The sequence below is a fragment of the Plutella xylostella genome, chromosome 4, assembly GCF_932276165.1.
Source record: "Plutella xylostella chromosome 4, ilPluXylo3.1, whole genome shotgun sequence".
Classification (NCBI taxonomy): domain Eukaryota; kingdom Metazoa; phylum Arthropoda; class Insecta; order Lepidoptera; family Plutellidae; genus Plutella; species Plutella xylostella.
Genome location: NC_063984.1, coordinates 10,579,823 through 10,601,915, shown reverse-complemented (window position 1 = coordinate 10,601,915; position 22,093 = coordinate 10,579,823). Strand labels below are relative to the sequence as shown.

The window sequence follows — 22,093 nt, the reverse complement described above, 5'->3', positions numbered from 1 at the left end:
TTCTCGTAAAAATCTATTACAAAATACTGAATTTGATTGCTTTTTCTCGTTTTATTTTGACCTATACGACCTTTAATCACAATATATGCCATTTATTACAAGGAAATCTAATACCGGTATTAATACCGGGATCCCGGTATTGAGTTGCAATACCGGAACTCAATACCGGTATTGAAAATAGTTCCGGTATTGCATGCCCTAATTGGTATGGTAAGTATTTCATCGTCTTTTCTACAAATTATAAACATTTAAAAGATTAATACTATTAGGTACTATATGATTATAAAGCTTGACTGAAACCTTATAACTTCGTTGACCTCTCGCAGTCAGTCTCGCTAGGTACTCTAATATCTATTACCTACTTATCTGGGTTAAATAACTACATATACCTACAATCGTATATATTTTATATGTAGTTTCCAGCAGCTGTGGGCACCGACAGCAAGATCCTCTGTATCTTAATTGATGAATTAAATTGCCCTTTGAGTCATCCATTCAACTTCAATTATGAGTTGCTTGCAGTGCGGTGACGGTGTTCTTAGATCTATCTATTATTTATGAATTTATCACTCGATTCATAGGTCATGACTATTTTGAACTCATGACCTATGTATGGTTCTTGATTTGAGAAAGTTCTATAAGGTCTCTTAATCTATATCCCCGCCATTTGCCACAAGAAAGTAGTAATGTGATAATGGCTTATAGTAGTAGTGATGGCTTATATTCATCATAATAATTATAAATATCAATTTAAAAACATTTATTAATAAATTAAGCAATAAATAACAAAAACAATACCACACAAACGACACACGACTCCCTCTTTTGCTGGTGGGTTAATAACGCTTTTCTGAAGTTATACTCATCGTAACGCCGATTACGATGAGTATAACGATAACGGAATATTGAACTAGCGCGCGCAGAGTTCTCCTACTTCGTTACTCGCAAAATTTAGTTACGAGCTAACGGTTCGTTACACTGTCGTATTCTGGTTAGCGATTGAGGCTTTGAGGCGTTAGGCAAGCGGTCTAGAAGTTTTGATTTCATATGATATGATAGGGATTTCAGTTAAAGAATGCATTGCCTGACTCTCTAATTCATTATCATTCATTTATTTTAACCATCGTAAAATATCGAGAACATAGAACGATACAAAGTAAAGATACTATGCTCGGTGACTTCGCAGCACGATATCGTATTAGAATTGTACATAAGCCCAAAATAAGGCGTAAGGCTCATGTATTATTCCCCCGAATTATCTGAAGTTTGGTATGACATTTTTTTCCTTCAAGCATTATAAATTATTTGAATAAAAAATCATGTTGCGTTCAGATGTAATTGCCGTTTAAACATTATTGTTGGGAGCTTTTGATGAAAAAGGCTAGGCTATTCGTAAAGGTAATTTAATGAGATTATCTGGATTAAGGATTTCGTAAAATTTTATAAAAATTAAGACGGATGATTGATATGGAAGTAGGACGAGCACAACAAGTAAAGTCAGATCAGAAAATTGCCAGCAAAAGTGGGCTCGTTGTGAAAATCCTGAAAAAAAGGAAAAAAAGAAGAAGAAACGTCGACACTCGTACTTTTTATCCTGGAATCCCCTAGGATGCTCATGCTCCAAATCAAGGAAAATTACTTAATTCTCATATTATGAAGAAACCTTAGGGTGGTGGTTTCGGGGTGCATGAAAGGAGCCTATACGTGACGTATCTACTATTATATAAATATGAACAATCATCATCATCTCAACGCATCATGTCCCCACTGCTGGGGCACTGGTCTCCTTCCTATGAAGGAAGGGTTTTAGGCCTAGTCCACCACGCTGGCCTAGACAATCAATATCCTAGCTCAAGTGTTTGTCACTCAAACGCTAAAAAGAAGAATAAGTCCCAGTTTCACCATACTCTGTTAGATCATAACAAGGGATTAGTTGTTGACTTTTGACACATCTGTCAAGAATTTAATATGGAGGTGATGTATAATTGATGACATAACAATTTGACAGGGGTGTTCATGATCTAACAGTCTATGGTAAAATTAGGCATAAAGCTTTTTTCCATGACTCTATTTTCACAAGGCACTCCTTTCAGCTGAATGTGTCATAAATAGTTACAATAATAAATAACGGTTAATAACTTTTCTCCTTGCGTGATTCAAACCCACTTGACCCAAAAAAGGTTTATTTCCTCACAGAAACTATGACATAAACCCATAAGACATACGTGTGTGATAGCCGCGCCATATTTATGTGGATACATGGTGTTTTCATTTCATCATTGATGAATACATCATTTTATTTTATTATTTTATTAATCAAACATATTTTTACAATAAAGACTTAAATACTAACCCCCTTATTCATAGAGAAGTTTCAATACATTTTAACTTACAAACTGTTTTGTCCCTCTCTGGCAAGGAATAAATTGTTCTTTGTCGGAGAGGGACAAAACAGTTTGTAAGTTAAAACGTATTGTAACTTCTCTATGAATAAGGGGGTAACAGTGTGACAAAAACCAGTTTAGGTGTGACCGCACACTGGCACTCACACGACATTTCTCATTAATAAAAACTATCTTAGGGTACTTACAGATAAAGCTTACATTCTAGATACACAGTGACATTATTGGTGTAGACACACTAGGTCGTTATTTTTATCGATTAGTTATTTATGATACTTAAAAAAAAGGAATCTCAGTCGACTCGTGAAGTTGTGACATTATTTGAAATTCGAATAGGCGTTGGTGATAGTTTCCTGTAAAAGTAGCTTGCGATTCAAAAAAAAACTTTTTTAAAATTAATAGGTATATTCAATCAGTTAGCTGATTGAAAAAAAACGATATAATTTTTTTTACTCCCTAAAACTGCAGCGGTTTTCAAACATCCTGTAGGTAGATATAACATACGATTGCATGACCCATGACGTATGGCAGCTACATCTCGCCTTGTAACTGGTAACATGCTAACCAGCTTTTTTTAACGTAATTATAAAAAACACATTTATTATTTTTAAAAATAGAAAATCTAAGCATTTATTTTCAGTTAGAGTTACCACTTCTATTTCTGCACATAATTTGCATTTCGATGTGAAAACTTTCATCGTGAACGTGAAGTAGAATTCATCGAGTAATTTTGTATGAAAAAATGAACAGCGCACCTGGCGGTCGGTAGCAGAACTAAAATTTACCTACAAAATTCACCGAGTAATTTTACTTCACGTTCACGATGCAAATTCATGCTAAGGGGTCAGGTCATACGTTTGATATTAGATAACCGGTGTCCACGCGGTCAATGAAAAAAAAACTTTTATTAAATGACAGCCGATAGAGCTGAATATATTCTACACAGGCAAGTACTGTATAAAGAGTTGGTAAAAAAGAGCAAATGTCCACCTGTTCAGTAAAAAAACAGAAAGTAAGGACTTGCCAACCTAACGTAGTGTAAGGCCCGGGTCTCCTATTTACTCCGTAGGTTGCGTCAAGTGTCACCGCCGTAGGCCGCGTCACGATACTCACTACGTCGGCGTGTGAGGGAGACCGCATCAGTACATTTCTATAGTGACCATCGTGACGCGGCCTACGGCGTGACGCTGGACGCGGCCTACGGCGAAAATAGGAGACCCGGGCCTAAGAGACAAAAGCTTTTGTTCGTAACTTGCCGTGTTCCATCAGCTTTCACCTGTAAATGTGGACTGTGTAAATAATTGTACTTATAAGTGTTTACGAAAGTATGATCCATTCGAAACGGGGTACCTATTGCGACGTGAAAACGAAATCATTTACCAAGTCATCATCATAATCAGCCTATGTATAACAGTCCACTGCTGGACGTAGGCCTCTCCCAAAGCACGCCACTGGATGCGATCTTTAGCTTTCCGCATCCAATCATATCCAGCCATCTTTTGCAAGTCGTCACCCCATCTAGCCGGAGGGCGTCCCACACTACGTTTGCCTAGTCGCGGCCTCCACTCCAGAACACGTTTACCAAGTAATTAGTGTCAAATCCAATACATTTTGAATACGAAAAACGTTGTCAATTAAGTTTGCGAGAGGTAAGTACACACGCACAGGGTTATAAACAAAATACCCTAAACATATAAGAGCTTGAATCACGTTACAAAACGTGAGTGTACTTTATCGCAGTGACCGGTATTTATTCTAGTAACTAATTATTAGGCATCCTATCAATGAGTGTGTAACCTAATTTGTTTGGATCCCCGCGTAAAATATCGTATGACCTAGTGTACTAGGTTTATATTTCGTTTAATCATATTATATTTCATAGGGCATATAAATAAGGTATGAAAAAGTCAGTCGTTGCGTCATCTAGTATTAACCTCACGGGCAATGAAAAAGTTACATTGAGATAAACACCAAATTACTTCTGAACGGAAAAGGCTAGTTTAATGACGCCTTCTGCAACATTGGAGTACATTTAACAGAGCATCAGGATATTACCAAATAGAAACAATAATATTTTGTAAAAAAAAATAAAAAAAATTGGGGCATTTTGTGAGTGGAAATTTTTCATTGCCCGTGAGGTTAATACTAGATGACGCAACGACTGACTTTTTCATACCTTATTTATATGCCCTATGAAATGTTATATGATTAAACGAAATATAAACCTAGTACACTAGGTCATACGATATTTTACGCGGGGATCCAAACAAATTAGGTTACACACTCAATAGGATGCCTAATAATTAGCTGTTAGCTATTTTGGTTTTATTTAGTCGGTAGGTAATTCATAGGTATATTTGATGCAATAAAATCAATAATCTTTATTGGACACAAAAATATTGACATAAATAATGCATACCTACAGATAGGAAAACCGCAATTGGAGCTCTTAATACTAAAAGTAATCTCTTCCATTCCATACCACCAGGACATAGGTGCATAGCCACTTTAGAAAACAAAGGTAGATTCTCGACACACTTCACAATTTGTTAAATTGCATCTGGTCTATATTGTGTTAGCTTCAACTCCGGGCGTGGGGGCAACCTGCTAGACTGAACCATTTGTATAAGTGCATTGGCTGTGTGTTCATTTGCCTTAGTACATCTGTAAACATAGTACCCACATACATATAAGCCGTTCACAAAACATTTTTGACTAGCTGTTGCCCACGAGTTTCGTTTCTTATTATAAGGAAATTTCCTGAAATCAAATTAGAAACCGGGACTTCCAAAATATGCCAAAAGGTCTAGCCGTTTTCGAGCTTTAGCTAGACTCCCAACAGTTTTATTATCGAATAACATAGATCTTCCACAGTTCAAAAAGCTCCATGGCTTCCACAGTCCAAAAAGCTCATGAATATACATAGATCTAAAACAGTCCAAAAAGCTTCATGGTTTCCAAAAAAAGTCTTTATTTGCATTAGGTATTTAATCGGCAACTAAACAATCGATACAAATAGCTAAATATATAAAAAAATTGTCATCAGCTTAGTTTAATCTGCTTCGTAAAGTACGATCCTGTGTTCGCCCCGCGTCGAATGATGGGTGAACCATTTCGATGGATTCAATTTGTCACTTCGCATCGGACGCCGACATGAGAATAGGCGCCTGTTTCCTGTTTATTATCAACGAGCGGCCATGTTTTAGCATTTGACCTCCACTCGTGACCTGTCCAGTGTTGCCAGAAATGACAATATTAAATTTATATGAGTGGTTAATATATCAGGAATGGCTGGAATATAGTATTAAAAAAAATCATATGTACCTACTTATTCAGACTAGGTTGGTGGAATACTGGTGGTTGTTCTATTACTCGTATCCATGATAACTATTTTGAAATCGATTGAAATTATATCTATGTAGGTAGAAATTATATGATACACGTACGGTGGCCTGCGCCTAAAAGTATACAGGCGGAGTTTTTAAAATAGCGATCCCTGATGATGAAGGGACCAGCTACATCTGTTATAAATCCGGGGACGTGTTGTGTGTGATGTGTGTAGCAGTGGTGTTTATGTGGATGTGCTTGAGCAGCACGTGAGCTTGAGATTGGTCCGAATAGAGCAACTTAATTGTAATAGACGCAAAAAATACTACAATACTTTTCTATTATCGGTTAGGGATGACACTAGGCTTACAACACTGCCCTCCTCTCGTCATTAAATATGAAGTGTACTTGTACTTTGAGAAGATAAACTGACCATTATCCATGAGTAAGGCCCCTATGACCCTTGGTCGTGATGATTTAGGAGTCCCTTTGGTAATAAGAATAAAGACTATATTTGTCTGGAATGGACCAGCAGTCAGGGACAATGATAGTTTGGAATATATTATTAGTTTTACTTTCAAAGGGCGGAAGGGATGAATTCGAGGAAAAATTGAAGCTTTTGTCATTTGAGTGTTGTTACCTGTTTCGGAACATCTGTATAAATTTGTGAATGGCTGATTTTTTGTAATAGAATCGCTCTTTAATATACCTAAATAATGTTTATTTTCAATAGTACTTACTGTTTGGGTGAACCGTACAAAATAAGATAAGAACACTATCGAAAACTGCCCTAAAAAGTGAGTTAGGTAATTTTAATTCTCAAAGGAACAACATGAGAGGTGACAGGGAGCTGGTACATAGTAGCTTATAGTCTCCAATAATTCCTAAGAGTACAACAACAGGCAGTTTCTCATATTAACCACGAACAATAAAACCCTATTGCTGTTATTTACGTAGACAAACACAGGCGGCCATTAATATTTACGCCGAATTCAGGAACTGTTTGCAATAATAAATTATTAATTTGCTTCCGTAGTTAATCATTAAAAAAAATACTTAAACTAACTGTAACTTTTATTACATATACATACATACATAATGCACTCAAGTCTGTAATCCCCGAAGGGGTAGTCAGAGGTGTCTCACGAGCGAGCCACCCACTTTTCACAGCACATTTAGTGTACTCGTACTGACGTGATAGGTTACGAACCATGTTTTAACTTTTATTTCAATCTGATATTTAAGGGGAAGTACCTATAAGGCCAAGTATTGAAAACCCCCATCAACTGAAAAAAAAACATAACTTCAGTTTGAAAGCGAAGCTACTTAAATTTTTAGAACATATTTCCCTACATCCAGTATCTAGAATCCGCTTCTGGCGGAAACGAAATTTTATGTTAAAATCAATATTCCTTTTGCTTAGTACAAAAACGCATAACAACCGCCAGCCTCCCCAGAATAAGGCGGCAGACTAATCAACGCAGTCGTGTGGCCGCTATTCCCCTCGGCGGCCATCCCTCACATTAGCTATGGACCCTCCAGCAGGGGTCCGACCCCTGTAGGGGGCATATGGGCCCGTCTGAACCCTGGGGGGGGGGCAATATCGGCTGTTCTCATGTGCTGACGTGGTATACCTACTCGCGTGCAATGAACAAGTTCCACATACAAAATGCCGACACCAAGAAACCGCTTTTTAGGGTTCCGTAGCCAAAATGGCAAAAACGGAACCCTTATAGTTTCGTCATGTCCGTCTGTCCGTCTGTCCGTCTGTCTGTCTGTCACAGCCGATTTACTCGGAAACTATAAGTACTACAGTGATGAAATTTGATGGGAATATGTGTTGTATGAACCGCTACAAAAATATGACACTAAATAGTAAAAAAAAGAATTGGGGGTGGGGCCCCCCATACATGTAACTGAGGGATGAAATTTTTTTTTTCGATGTACATACCCGTGTGGGGTATCAATGGAAAGGTCTTTTAAAATGATATAAAGTTTTTTAAAAAACATTTTTCTTAAAGTGAACGGTTTTTGAGATATCAGCTCTCAAAGTCGTAAAAAGTATGTCCCCCCCCCTCTATTTTTATAACTACGGGGTATAAAATTCTAAAAAAAATAGAGGTGATGCATGCCAATTAACTCTTTCAACGATTTTTGGTTTGATCAAAGTATCTCTTATAGTTTTTGAGATAGGTTGATTTAACTGTAATTTTGCTGCTACGGAACCCTTTGTGCGCGAGCCCGACTCGCACTTGGCCGGTTTTTTTTTATTTAATATTAGATTTTTGTTTGTAATATGCTGATGCGCTGTTAAATTTACAAACTTACTTCAATATTGCAGACGGCATCATTAAGCTTAGCCTTTTCCGTTAAGGAGTAATTTGTTGGTTTTATCACTGAGTTTAAAATAATTTTAAAGAAATGTCAGAGTTATTATTGGGTGTACGTTGTACGATGTGGTATTGTATTCCGAAAGTGTGCATAAACTTCCTGCTGGTTGAGTGGTGCGATATGTTTTTAGCAATAAGTTCACTTATTGGTACATTAATACTTCAATCTTCTTATTATTATTATTATCTTCATATTATTTTTTATATTACGAATCTAAATCTAAGTTAGAAGATTAACTTCATTTTGGTACAAAGCTTAAGTATTAAAGATAATTCTGAAATGAGAATAGCCCCAGTGATCTAACCTTCCTCTTATTGTAGGATGCATATAATTATATCCTTACTATATAATATTATAAATGCGAAATTAACTGTGTCTGTCTGTCTGTCTGTCTGTCTGTCTGTTACGCTTTCACGCCAAAACTATTGAACGGATTTAAATGAAATTTGGTATACATGTGGTCTAGACCCTGGGAAAGAACATAGGCTACTTTTTATCCCGGAATTCCCACGGGAAAACTTTTTAAGGCGAAGCGAAGCGCGCGGGAACAGCTAGTGTACATATAAAGATGGCTCACATTATCAATCAATCTGTATATGACTGTATCAAAACAAATATTTATAAGTAGTCTCGGTACTACTACATATTTTATTTGTAGCGGCTACAGTTCTCTCTTTAAATGTTGTATCATTTCTTAAACCATTAATCCTGAGTGTAAAACAGTCATTATTTAAAGTCGCAAGTTATAAATATTAGGTGTTTGTGACTAAAATTGCAAAACTTTCATCTCCGGTGTTCTCGGAACAATTTCTCAAAGTTGTTTCAACTGACACGGGTCTTCCTCGATTCTGCTAATACTCGTGGCTTCGAAATAAAATGATGTTTCTTTGGCTAGGCTCGTCTGTTTGATCTCATATTTTATAATGTACTAGCTGTTCCCGCGAGCTTCGCTTCGAATAAAAAGGTTTTCCCGTGTGAATTCTGGGATAAAAAGTAGCCTATGTTCTTTCTCAGGGTCTAGACCAAATTTCATTTAAATCCGTTCAGTAGTCTTGGCGTGAAAGAGTAACAGACAGACAGACAGACACAGTTACTTTCGCATTTATAGTATTAGTTAGGATTAGGATTAGGATATATAGTACACTAGCTGTTCCCGCGCGCTTCGCTTCGCTTTAAAAAGTTTTCCCATGTGAATTCTGGGATAAAAAGTAGCCTATATTCTTTCCCAGGGTCTAGACCGTATGTATACCAAATTTCATTCAAATCCGTTCAGTAGTTTTTGCGTGAAAGCGTAACAGACAGACAGACACAGTTACTTTCGCATTTATAATATTAGTTAGGATTAGGATTATTCATTGTATGATAACGGTTCTACCGGTGACAACGTTAACATTCAAATACCCGGGGGGCTTGTCGCTCACGTCCGTAGGTACAAACCCTAGTTACCCTACACGTGTCCCCTGGGTGGTGCTAACGAGTGACAACGCCGAATGTCGGGCGGCGGTAAATCGACCCGACCTCCTCTCCTAGCAGAGGCGGCGATCTCCCGCCGTAAAAAAGGAGAATCACCAACACGCCTGCCAAGCGCGGTGATTATGGCAAATAAACCTCCTGATGGAAAAAACAAAGCCCCGGCCCCCAGTCCCCGGCAGCCCCGCTATCCCGGACTCCGGTAGCGGTCACGGTAACGGCGGGGCAGGGGGTGCGAAGAATCTCCGGCAGAGAGTCGGCTACCAGCCCAACCGACCCTTGCACCTGGCAACATATAACGCACGGACACTGAGGGAAGACGTGAAGATAGAGGAGCTGGAAGAGGAAATCAGCAAGCTAAAATGGGACATTATAGGGTTATCCGAAGTCCGACGAGAGGGAGAGGATACGGAAATTCTCCAGTCCGGAAACTTGCTGTACCACCGGGAGGGCGACCAACTGTCCCAAGGGGGTGTCGGATTCATCGTCAACAAGTCCCTCGTCAACAACATCGTTGAAATCGGAAGTGTGTCGGCACGGGTTGCGTACCTCATCCTGAGAATATCTAAACGATACTCAATGAAGGTCATACAGGTTTACGCACCCACATCTAAGCACACCGATGATGAGGTCGAACTTGCGTATGAAGACGTATCGTCTGCCCTGCGTAAGCTCACTACTCATTTCACGGTGGTGATGGGAGACTTTAACGCGAAACTCGGAAAACAAGAAGGCGGCGAGACGAAAGTGGGGTCACATGGATTTGGAGTCCGGAACCATCGTGGGCAAATGCTGGCTGACTTCTTGGAGAAGGAGGGCCTCTATATGATGAACTCCTTCTACAAGAAGAAGCCACAAAGGAAGTGGACGTGGATTAGCCCCGATGGGAAGACTAAAAACGAGATCGACTTCATATTGACGGATAAGAAGCACATATTCAATGATGTCTCAGTGATCAGTAGGGTTAAGACCGGCAGCGATCACCGACTCGTAAGAGGCACTTTGAATATAAACTGCAAAATAGAACGCTCCCGTCTAATGAAGTCCACGCTCCGCCCTACTCCTGCTCAAATCCAGGATCCCGAAAGCTTTCAGTCTGAGCTTTGCGACCGCCTGATATGTTTAGAGAATTGCGTTACAGTTGACGATTTAAATAATAGGTTTGTGGAAACTGTCCGAGAGGTAGGATCGAAATATTTTTCGTCCCGAACCAACCGAGGACCTCAAAAACTCTCAGATGGGACTCTGAGTCTCATAAGAGAACGGAGAGAAATGAGGTTGCAGTCTTCAGTTGATATGGTCGAATACAGACGTCTAAACAGACAGATCGCCAAAGCAAGACGTTGCGATATGAGACGCTACAATTGCAAGCGCATTCAAGACGCAATAGAGCAAAACAAGGGCTCCAAAGTCTTTGCTAGAGATCGACCTGTTCGGCAGACTCTGTTGACCCAACTGAAGACCGACACTGGCAACACCGTTTCATCAGTGCCCGAAATTCTGGGAGAAATTGAGAGATTCTACGGACAGTTATACACCACAACACAAAACCCTATTACCAGCGGTGCTCACGACAGCCGAGCGCCACTCACCCGACACTATACCGAAGATATTCCGGACGTCAGTCTAGACGAGATTAGTATAGCTCTCAAACAGCTAAAAAACAACAAAGCTCCGGGAGATGATGGAATAACGACAGAACTTCTGAAAGCCGGCGGTAGACCGATTTTAATAGCACTTCGGAGGCTGTTTAATTCCGTCATACTCGAAGGCACAAGCCCGGAGGCATGGAGCAGAAGTGTAGTGACTTTGTTCTTCAAGAAAGGCAACAAAGCCCTATTGAAGAATTATAGACCCATTGCACTTCTGAGCCATGTGTACAAGCTGTTTTCGAGAGTTATTACGAATCGTCTCGAGCAAAGACTCGACGACTTCCAGCCACCCGAACAAGCCGGGTTCCGAAAAGGCTATAGTACCATAGATCATATACACACGCTTCGGCAGGTTATACAGAAGACCGAGGAGTATAATCTACCTTTATGTCTAGCGTTTGTGGACTATGAGAAAGCCTTTGATTCTATTGAGCTCTGGGCGATGCTTCAATCCCTTCAGCGGTGCCATATAGACTATCGCTATATCGAGGTGTTGAGATGTATGTACAATGCTGCCACAATGTCAGTTCGATTACACGAACATAGCACAAAACCGATCCAGTTGCAAAGGGGCGTGAGACAGGGAGATGTTATTTCTCCGAAACTGTTCACCTGTGCACTGGAAGATGTTTTTAAGCTTGTAGAGTGGAAAAGACTGGGCATTAACGTCAATGGCGAATATATCTCTCATCTACGATTTGCTGATGACATAGTTATTATGGCGGAAACGCTGGAGGAGTTAGGCGAAATGCTCACAGACCTCAATGATGCCTCTAAACAAGTTGGGCTGAAAATGAACATGGACAAGACAAAGGTCATGTCGAACGAACATGTTTCATCATCGCCCGTAACTGTAGGAGGTGTCACCATCGAAGTTGTCGATCAGTATCCCTACCTAGGACAAGTGATCCGATTAGGTAAATCCAACTTCGATAAAGAGGTAGCTCGTAGAATCCAACTCGGATGGGCAGCGTTCGGGAAATTACGACACATCTTCACTGAAAACATACCTCAGTGTCTGAAAACAAACGTTTTCAATCAGTGCGTGTTGCCAGTGATGACTTACGGAGCCGAGACGTGGTGCTTCACCAAAGGGCTTATCCACAAGCTCAGAGTTGCTCAACGTGCTATGGAAAGGGCTATGTTAGGCGTGTCCCTGCGAGATAGGATTCGTAATGAAGAAATCCGCAGGAGAACTAAAGTTACCGACATAGCCAAAAGGATTAGCACGCTGAAGTGGCAATGGGCTGGCCACGTAGCCCGCAGAGCCGACGACCGCTGGAGTAGAAAGGTTCTGGAGTGGAGACCCCGTGTCGGCAAACGGCGTGTCGGTCGCCCCCCAACCCGTTGGTCTGATGATCTGCGGAAGGTAGCGGGAAGCCGCTGGATGCAGATGGCGGGTGACCGTTTGGGGTGGCGATCGTTAGGAGAGGCCTATGTCCAACAGTGGACTACAGAAGGCTGAGAGAGAGGGTTCTACCATTTAGATTTATTTTCCTAGTCCCGTCTGCTTTTTGGAAAATAAATATATTTACGATTCTTATAATAACGTTTGGCACAAGTATCGTTTCGCTGCAATTCGTATCGTATTATCTCGTGTTTACTAAACTTAAGTATATTATTTTTGCATAATCATGTGCGTCCTAATTAATATTAATGCTTTGGAATCATTTTAATTCTATTTATTCATTTGGCTGCCATTGGCGCTTCTACATAGCGCAATAAATTTTCTAGATTCTAGAAATTACCCTGAATACACATCTGCCACTGACGTTTTTTAACGATATGTAATTGTTAACACACTATCGTAACATTCGTAACCACCAATTTTAATATTGGTTTTGGCCATTTTCGACCCAAATTAATCTTTTGTTTTCCTCGCGTTAAAATTAAATCTATTCAATAATGGAATTATTAATTGAATATCCTTAAAGTTGGAAGCTTTGTGCTTGTTCTCAAGTTAATATCCTGTATTTGAAAGCTCAAAATAGCTTTCCAAGTTTCTATGGAAATGGGGCTCTCTACAAATACGGTGTCAATATTAATTATCATACCAAGAGGTACTCGTACATACAATACAGTATCAGGGTTTGTCCAAAAAAAATCAGGCTGAATAATTTCCTGATGACGGGAGATGAGGAATGCAGTGATCATAACATTAAATAGCGTAGGAAAAATAGTTACAGTTAGAGCAAAGCCCCATTGCTGCGGTGCGGTTTTTTTATGAAATGGCACTGAAAATAATACGCAATGGGGCCTCTCCCATACTGGTAATGGGATTTCAAAGCTTTCCATTTTCAGCTCGAATTCTTATGCCCAATCTTCTTAGAGTTTTACAAACACCAGAGCAATAGACTAGGGTTTGTCTTCATATAAAAAGATGTTAACTCCCAGTTCAGCTTGCATTGCTCCATCTATTTCGAAAGATCTACAAACCCAGTGCACAAACTACACAGTATTAACTGATTCAATTTCCGCCTCCATTTAGCGTCTCTAGTGTGGCTTAGTTAGGTCAGACTGTGGCTAGTGTACCTAGACTTTGGTCTAGGTCAGAGGTGTAACGTATAACAAGCTAATAGATTAGTCTAACACACACAAACCATGTTGAGTTGTGTACTGAAGTACGCAGCTTACTAGACCTCAACGTTTGTGCAAACAATGTATTTTAGACTAGCTGTTCCCGCGCGCTTCGCTTCGCCTTAAAAAGTTTTCCCGTGGGAATTCCGGGATAAAAAGTAGCCTATGTTCTTTCCCAGGGTCTAGACCGTATGTATACCAAATTTCATTCAAATCCGTTCGGTAGTTTTGGCGTGAAAGAGTAACAGACAGACAGACAGACAGACAGACAGACAGACACAGTTACTTTCACATTTATAATATTAGTTAGGATTAGGTTTCCTAGAGACATAATTTTACGAGTGCTCCTGAGAATTTACTACTTTCTGTTGTTGGATTTTATTTGCTTGGGAATGGGAATCGAATTCGTACCTTTGTGAACTTTCAGGACTTATTCGCTTATTTAAGATGCTATGTTACTTTGAAGAGCATAATGCTCATGAGACTCTTTTGATCAGAACCTACAGTTCTGTTTACAGTCAATGTTTAGCGGGTTCTATTCCCGTCTTAGCCATTATTTATTATTGTTTTTGAAGTAAATATAAATTTCGTTCCAGTAAAATCCCTATTGTCAGCCGTTTAAGCGTTTATAATTCCTTATGTGAGAGGAATCCTGTATGTGAATAATTTATATACAGATTATATGACAGCTACCGTTACATTCAAAGCTATTTCGATAGATAACGTACACGGATAATGTTGTAATTACATATAAGCTCATACGACTCAGTTTAATCGACACTAACACCAGGAGGGTTACTCTATGCTGACAAAAAACGAACGAACGAGAGCTGTCGTGCGATCGGCACGTTTAATACAACGAGATAGAGTCGTGGATCGCGCAGCAGCGTTCTGAAACTTAGTTTTTCGTCATGTAGAGTGACCCCTGGCTGGCTGAACCGCAAACTCTTGCTTTGGCTACATTACACAGGCGACAAGGTACACAGTTCAATACTATTTGGGTCGAAGGGCTGTTCCGAAATGATCACCTTTGAATAACAAAAAATGAGTAACTACACATTCTATCACAAGGGATGGTGTATACAGAGTCCGAAAACGTCCCAAAAGGCTGAACCGATTTTCGTTTTGTTTTTTTAGAGTCTTAGGTAATGTTACCAAGAGTGTTCTTAGACATTATTACTTAAAAAACGTAAACTTTTATAGTTTTCGACAAACTATAAAACATGTCATAGACGTACCGAGTGAGAAAGGTAACCTTCAGACTCTGCCCCAAAGTTTGAGATTTAATTGTGGTTGGTGACAACGAGTGATGAGATTATCGGATGAGTTGGGAACAGGCTGAGATCGAGAGGTTCACTCGACGGCTCGAGTGCTAATTTGCAGGAGGGACCTCCTACCTCCACTGAAAGTCGATTTCTGAACGCTAATTCTACTAAGTACTTACTTTTGGGAATGATGAGGGTCTGTATCTGATGACCTTTAAAATTGAGGTTTTATAAGTTTGACCTAATTGTTGATAATAGGATGATAGGTGGTTTAATTTCATTGCAACGTATTATCCTCATTAGCAAATAATCGTTGACTGCTGGACATAGACTTATTTCAAACGGCGCCAGCGACATACTTTGATTTAGGTCTTTCTCATACATTTACTAAACCTATTATGTGTAAGGAAAGAAGCAGTGCCACACGATAGAATAGAGGTTCCCGATTAAGGTTCTGTGAAACACAGGGATTCCGTGAGAGGCCCGCGAAAATTCAACCATACTGCGGGGTGATTCATGGGGCAAAAAAACACTCTCGTTTTACAAATAAGTAGGTACATATTTTTGAAAATGTCGTATTTCTTTCGTATCGCGATCGCATCGCTTTACAAATGTTTCGGTTGATCCATGAATCGCACTGCTGTAACTAAGCACTTCTAGCGCAAATATATGAATGGTACCTAAAACGTTCAAGGCCTAAGCCAGGGTTCCGCCACAGAAACAAAAAAGGGTTCCGTAACGAAAAATATTCAGAACCGCTGCGTTAGAAATCAATCAATCTTGATCAAAACGGAAAGTATCTATCTAACTCAATTAGTCCCTCAAAAAGCCAACAGTTAGCTGTCTGAGAGTCGTTTCACTCGACCGTCATAAATTCATACGGTGATGTGAATTGATCCTATTGGCCGAGGCTCCATCCATCATGGTTAAATATTCACAGCGCCGGCGAGGCCGCCTATTCACCATGACTACGCGATTCTAAAGAGATCTCAATACGGCACGGTTTTTCGACTGTAAATTTTGATAGATTCCGCAAACTAAAACGACTTGAGTATGCGAATATAGAATAGAGTTATTGCTTTATTGAACACCACATAAAATAAAAGGCACGGACATAATAATAATTATAGTCTGTGGAGTGATAAATTTAACATTTAAAAAAAACATCACATAATTCAGACATAGAAAAACATACCTACTTAGAGACTAGAACAAGATTTTTAGATATTTATAATCAATAATAAATAGTCAATTATGTTATGCAGATACTGGACAGTCATCAATCTTTTTCAGATTCCCTAAAGTTTAACAATCGTTCACTTGCTCAGAATAGTCCACCGTAGGTTAGAGGATAGGATTATAAACGATCTATTAGAGGGAACAATATACAAAAAACCTCTTACAATTCGCTTCTATCCTTATAAATTTTAATAACTGTATTTTATGGTATTTATACTAAGATTTCTGAGTACAAGGTGGCTAGGTAGGTAGGTACTTACATTGAAAACAGGCTTGGTTTTGCTGAAAATCAGCTCTGACTCCTTCTATTCACATGATAATTATGTACATAGATATACATGCATACTTATCATCACCCGTTCATCATTTATAATTGCCATTAATATTTTTTATCATAAAATTAGTAGTTATTTCTTATGCTTTTCCGTGTTAAATTTATTATACTGCTATAAAAATAAAAGGTCGACATAAAGGTTCAATGAAAATAGTCCTGAAATATTTTTCTTTTATAATATTTGCGCTGCATAAATGCCGCTACCTCGGAAATTCGGAATGCTTTGGCAAAAAATATACGCTTTTATACTTTAAACCCACCGATACATTATCGAATTTATGAACGTTAAACGTTTTCATGCACTTTTCATAGACTGTGTTTCATAATATTATTATTTCTTAAAAATTATATAATTTGAGTACTTAGGTACAAAATTGTGTAATAGCAAGTCATTCGTTTATTAGGATTTGGTCAAAGATCAAAGAATATAAACTAGTACAGTGTGCGGTATAGAAACATTACCCCTCTGAGATCGGCAATGTTTCAGAGTGTGTTCAAATTAAACACAACAAAATCTGTGTTCTGAGAATTTACCCATAGTTCAAAATAGTTTTGGCTTTTCAAAAATGACATTTAGGAAGCTCGTTTTAGAATCAACAAGGAATATGATTTTATTTTATCGTCTCTCGAGTAGTGGTTTTTCCTCAGTGCTCTAGACCTGCAAGGTAAAACCGTTCCGTTTCTAAATGCAAACCCTTTTCTCCTTTCTAGCTAGACTGAACATTAGGAGACCTACATGCGCTATATCATCATCATCATTTGTTGCCAATGATACTGATCTTCTTCTAAGTTAATTCTTACCTTATTGTTGTAAACTTACGTGATTTTTCCACATTGTTCCAGAAGAAACGGCGCTAAAAGGCGTCGAGAACGTACTAGGAGCGAGTGAGACAGAAGATTCCAAACTGCCGCACACGGAGGCCAACATGCTCGTCGGTAAGTACTGGAAGAGATCTAGAATCTAGATCTACGCTAAAACACTGGGGATCGGCCGGGGGGTTACCGCAAAGCTCAGAACCGTTTATAGGCTGCCCGCAGATTCCCTACAGACTTGCACGAAGAGTTGCACACGGGTTGTTGTTGTTGTTTTAAAATCGGCCAGTATAGATTTCCGGGATTTCCCCTATGGTACATATGTCCTTATTATAAAGGTGATAATTACATATAATTGTTTTTTTTTGTATTTTGGCTCTAAAAGAACCTAGCTAGGGCTGTAGTCATGAAGTCTGTAGTTTCAGACCTAGTGGTGTAGTCTACTTTTTATGGTGGAATTCCCATAAGATAAAGGATTCAAAGCTCGCCTGAATCTAGTCATATATAAAATAAAACTCCTGAAATGTCCGCGACATTCGTTAGTAGGATTCTACTAAGACCTTACACTCAGTGCGCCGTACAAGGCAACTTAAATACCTAAACTAAACCTAAACTGTTTCAGTCCTTTAGAGAACTATATAATCTAGATCTACCGTAGGTATTAAGTCGCCGACACCCTGAGTGTAAAAGGTGGAGCAATAAATGTTTGGTAGCGTAGAGCTATGTCTCGTACTACATCTTGTACATAAAACTAAAAACATGCATCGGGTATTAAACCGTCCATGATCACATGGACAAGGATGTTTTATACTGAATATACCTAAATAGGTATGAATAATATTTATATACTTGACGTTGTTTTATGATCACAATTCTTCATTTCGTTGGTCGCAAAACGTATACTTTCTATCACTTAAGAAACGCTAGGTTTCACAAAATAGGGTGCCCGAGGTTTCAATTTATATGCTGGACTGGATAAAGACATTGGGGAGTATCTATGATATACAAACTTACTTATTTGTTGGTAATAGTATTATATGAGGTAGGTTTATGTAATTGTCTCATTTATTATTCATTGATTCTTGTTATACTTAGACCGGTGGGACTGGAGCTTGTAGCAAGACGAATATTTTATGTGGAATACAAAACTTGTAATGCTGAAGTACTTAATATTTATGTGCCCAAAAATATGTAGCGTAGAATTTCATAGAAATATATTTATTCTGTCTTTTTATAATTGTTAAATTGGTCTAATTACATATAATATATTTAATTATTTATATTATATTCCTTCATCATAGTTTTTAAATAGAATTGAAGTACACTTCAATTCACTTAAATAAACTTACAACAGATACGGATAATCTTTAATGCCGTCTCACAGACATAATATTAGAAAAATTATTTCGACTATAATTACTACGACTACTCGTATTATCCTATTAAATTTTCTTTTTTCATTGCAGACATCGTGATCCCGTCGCTTCTAATAGCGGCGCTGTTCATTGGAAACGCTTTCATCGTGCTCATTATATACAAATATAGGAAACGGTACGTTTTTACAACTTATATTATATAACACCTTTATCTGGAGGCTATCTCAAGCAAGACACTCGTAATAGAGCCTTGAGAGCCCTTTGTTCTTTTTATGTACTTCTATTCTATTCTATTCTATTCTCTGTGGGGGTAACAGTACCTGCACCTGGCTCTCTCGAGTGGAACCTTTGTGCATATCCCCAAGGTCTAAACTGTCTTCCTAAGCTTGGACCATTTCCCACCACGCTGGTCCACTGCGGGTTGGTGGGTTCACATATCTAGATGTGCTAAATCTAGATATGCAGGTTTCCTCACGATGTTTTCCTTCACCGTAAGAGCGATGGTATAAATTGTACTTAAATTCAGAAAAGAACTCATTGGTACATGTCAGCGCCGGGATTCGAACCCGCATCTCTGGCGTGAGAAGCGGGCGCTTACCCGACTGAGCTACCACCGCTCTGGTTTATGTACTTAAATCAACCTTCAGTACTCTATTACAGGTTTGATAGTTTCTCAAAAACTATAAAAGAGTACGTTTTCTCGCATACAAACAAAGTGGCGGTAACTATCATGAAACTCTTTACAGATCATGTGTATAAGCTGATAACAGAAGCAAACCTCAACTGTTTTCGTAAATTGCAAAACCCGTACTCAGAAGCTCTGGAACACTTGTTTCGCCACTCGGGGAGGCTTCTTTCGTGCACCTACTTATCAAATATATTATTAAAATAAATGTGTTTCATTGTTATAGAAAAACCGATGACATCGAGGACGAGTTTAACACCATCCCACTGAGTGTGAACGGCAACGTGCACACCGCTGGCAACGCTGTGTAATTGCCACGACACCGCCACGATATCGTCACGACATCGTCACGATGTTGCTGCGATATCGTCACGACATTGTCACGATATCGTCACGCTGTCGTAACAATATCGGGATAGTATTGCGACCAAGGGCCTACTCCGTCTCGGCGAATACGAAAGTTGCTCGCAGGAATAACCATCTATCATGCTGAACACCTTTGATTGTCATGTTAGAAAGAGACATCGCGAGTATCGTGACATTTCAGGGAACTTTACCATCGACTTCGTATTCGTTATTCGGGAGTAGTTCTTCTACTTCGTAAATACATCGCAGTGGTAACGTTAGAAGTAAGCACATGTGATGGGTTGTGGGCACTCGACGCTCTGAGGCTAACCGGGGTAACTCTATATGACGAAAAACTAAATATTTTAGAGCGCTGCTGCGCGAGCCACGACACTATCTCGTTGTGTTATTAAATGTTCATTCATTTTTCGTCAGTATAGAGTAACCCCCCTGTAACTTTACACGTCACACCGGTAGATGTCAGCGCTGCCGTGATTAATTTCAGCCAATGAGGTCTCGCGCTCTGACACGGCGCGGCGTTCTGATTGGTCAGAATATTTTTGTTTCAACAAAATGAAGAATTGTTTCAGTAGTTTTTTTTATCCTGCAGATTGAGAAGTTTAGTAATGTTAAAACTGTTTTCAAGTAAGTACTTTTCAAATGGTAGATAATATGTAAAGGTTAATAATTAACATGACATTTATGTATTTTATGATAGACATTAGTAACAATAGTTACCAAAGTTGTATTATAAGGTTTAAGGATTTAGTATTCGAAATAGATATTCATAGTTTTGTTATTGTAAAGCTTTCTTATACATAGTTGTATTTAGCTAACTATTTAATTGTATGTCTGTAGTTGTGCCCACAACCTTAGTACTAAGTTATAGTTTCAAAAAACTTTTTTCAGCAAATTTGTGTAAAAAATTAAAATAGCAATATGAAGTACTACTCATGTTCATCTTTCTTTAGACCTTTTAGGAGTTAAGTAAGGACTGATATTGGTAATGAGGAAATACTGGAATGCTGCTAATTAGAGACATAATAGACATACAATACGGCGGGCCTTATAATCATATAAGTATTTTAATTTCACGAAAATATAATTTATTTTTAAATTTAAGTTTAAACCCGCCCGTCGCGACGTGACCATTCTATTTATTTAAACGTAAAGCACATAACTTCACTGCCTTGCTTTTGTCATTGTATAACTTAAGTCAATTACTTTTATTTTGTACAACAAAACCTGTAAATGAAAAAACCATCACATATTTAGATTTAGCATTATAGCTACATACGACATGTGTACTTCCGAATTGTTATTTCGCCGGAAATAGGCCAAGCTCTTTATAGAAAGTAATGAATAAAGCACTTTATCTTTAAACGTGTTCGTATTTTATTTGCCTGTTTATTTTGACAAGCCGTAAAACATACATAGGTATGAATACAACATACCAGCATTAATTATTCATACAGAACTAAATGGAAAAACCAATAAGATCTAACAACAGTTACATATTTCATGGTAGACTGCTTCTTATGAACTTTAAATAAAACAACGTGATATCCCTACCTACTCATTCCATTTCATCTAGGTACCTACTTATGGACCACTATAAGTCACATTCAATAAATACATAACTAGGTGTTCTATAAACTTTACGGTCAACCCGACATATAAACATTTCAGGGACCCTAATCCTACTTTAGCAACACGAAGTTTGGGAAGCATCACTCTTGAGGCTGAAATACACGACGACACACGACCACGACGCGGCTCTTAGACGGACAATATACGAACTAGATGGTGAGAACTGTGTGCATTTGGTTTACTGTCAAACCGTTTTAATTTATGTTCAACGTAATGACTTTATTTAAAACAAAAATAAACGCATAAAATACTGTGTAAAATACTTCAAGTCTGTGTATACTTGATTCGACCGCTATTTTGAAATTACTACATAAATTATATAAGGGTGTGCAAAATGGCGTATAGAAGTTTCTAGAATTTTTATTATTTTTTTAATCATTTATGTCGATTATATCATTTATAGAGGGGCAGGGGCATGTAATAGACGCATTTTTCCTGAAATAAAAATGACATATTATGTATCTAGCCTATCTGAAACCTAGTTAAACATTGTGAGATATGGCGTTTCGACTTTCTCCGTGTTCGGCATCATAAGGGTCACAGTGACAGTTAAATAAAGTCCATTTT

General features: G+C 38.6%; 1 protein-coding gene across 2 annotated transcripts in view; it reads left to right on the top strand.

The window, feature by feature from the left end:
- The window catches only part of LOC105389730, an 80,258-nt gene extending 58,999 nt beyond the window's left edge, over positions 1 to 21,259 (top strand). The window contains exons 7-9 of one of the 2 annotated variants that reach the window (XM_048627924.1): positions 17,504 to 17,593; positions 18,937 to 19,021; positions 19,758 to 21,259. In XM_048627924.1, the coding sequence (XP_048483881.1) occupies positions 17,504 to 17,593; positions 18,937 to 19,021; positions 19,758 to 19,842 (260 nt within the window). In that variant the 3' untranslated portion in view covers positions 19,843 to 21,259. Of the gene's footprint in view, positions 1 to 17,500; positions 17,594 to 18,936; positions 19,022 to 19,757 lie in introns of both variants that reach the window. The other variant, XM_048627922.1, reaches the window with a different exon arrangement.
- The last annotated feature ends 834 nt before the right edge of the window (positions 21,260 to 22,093 follow it).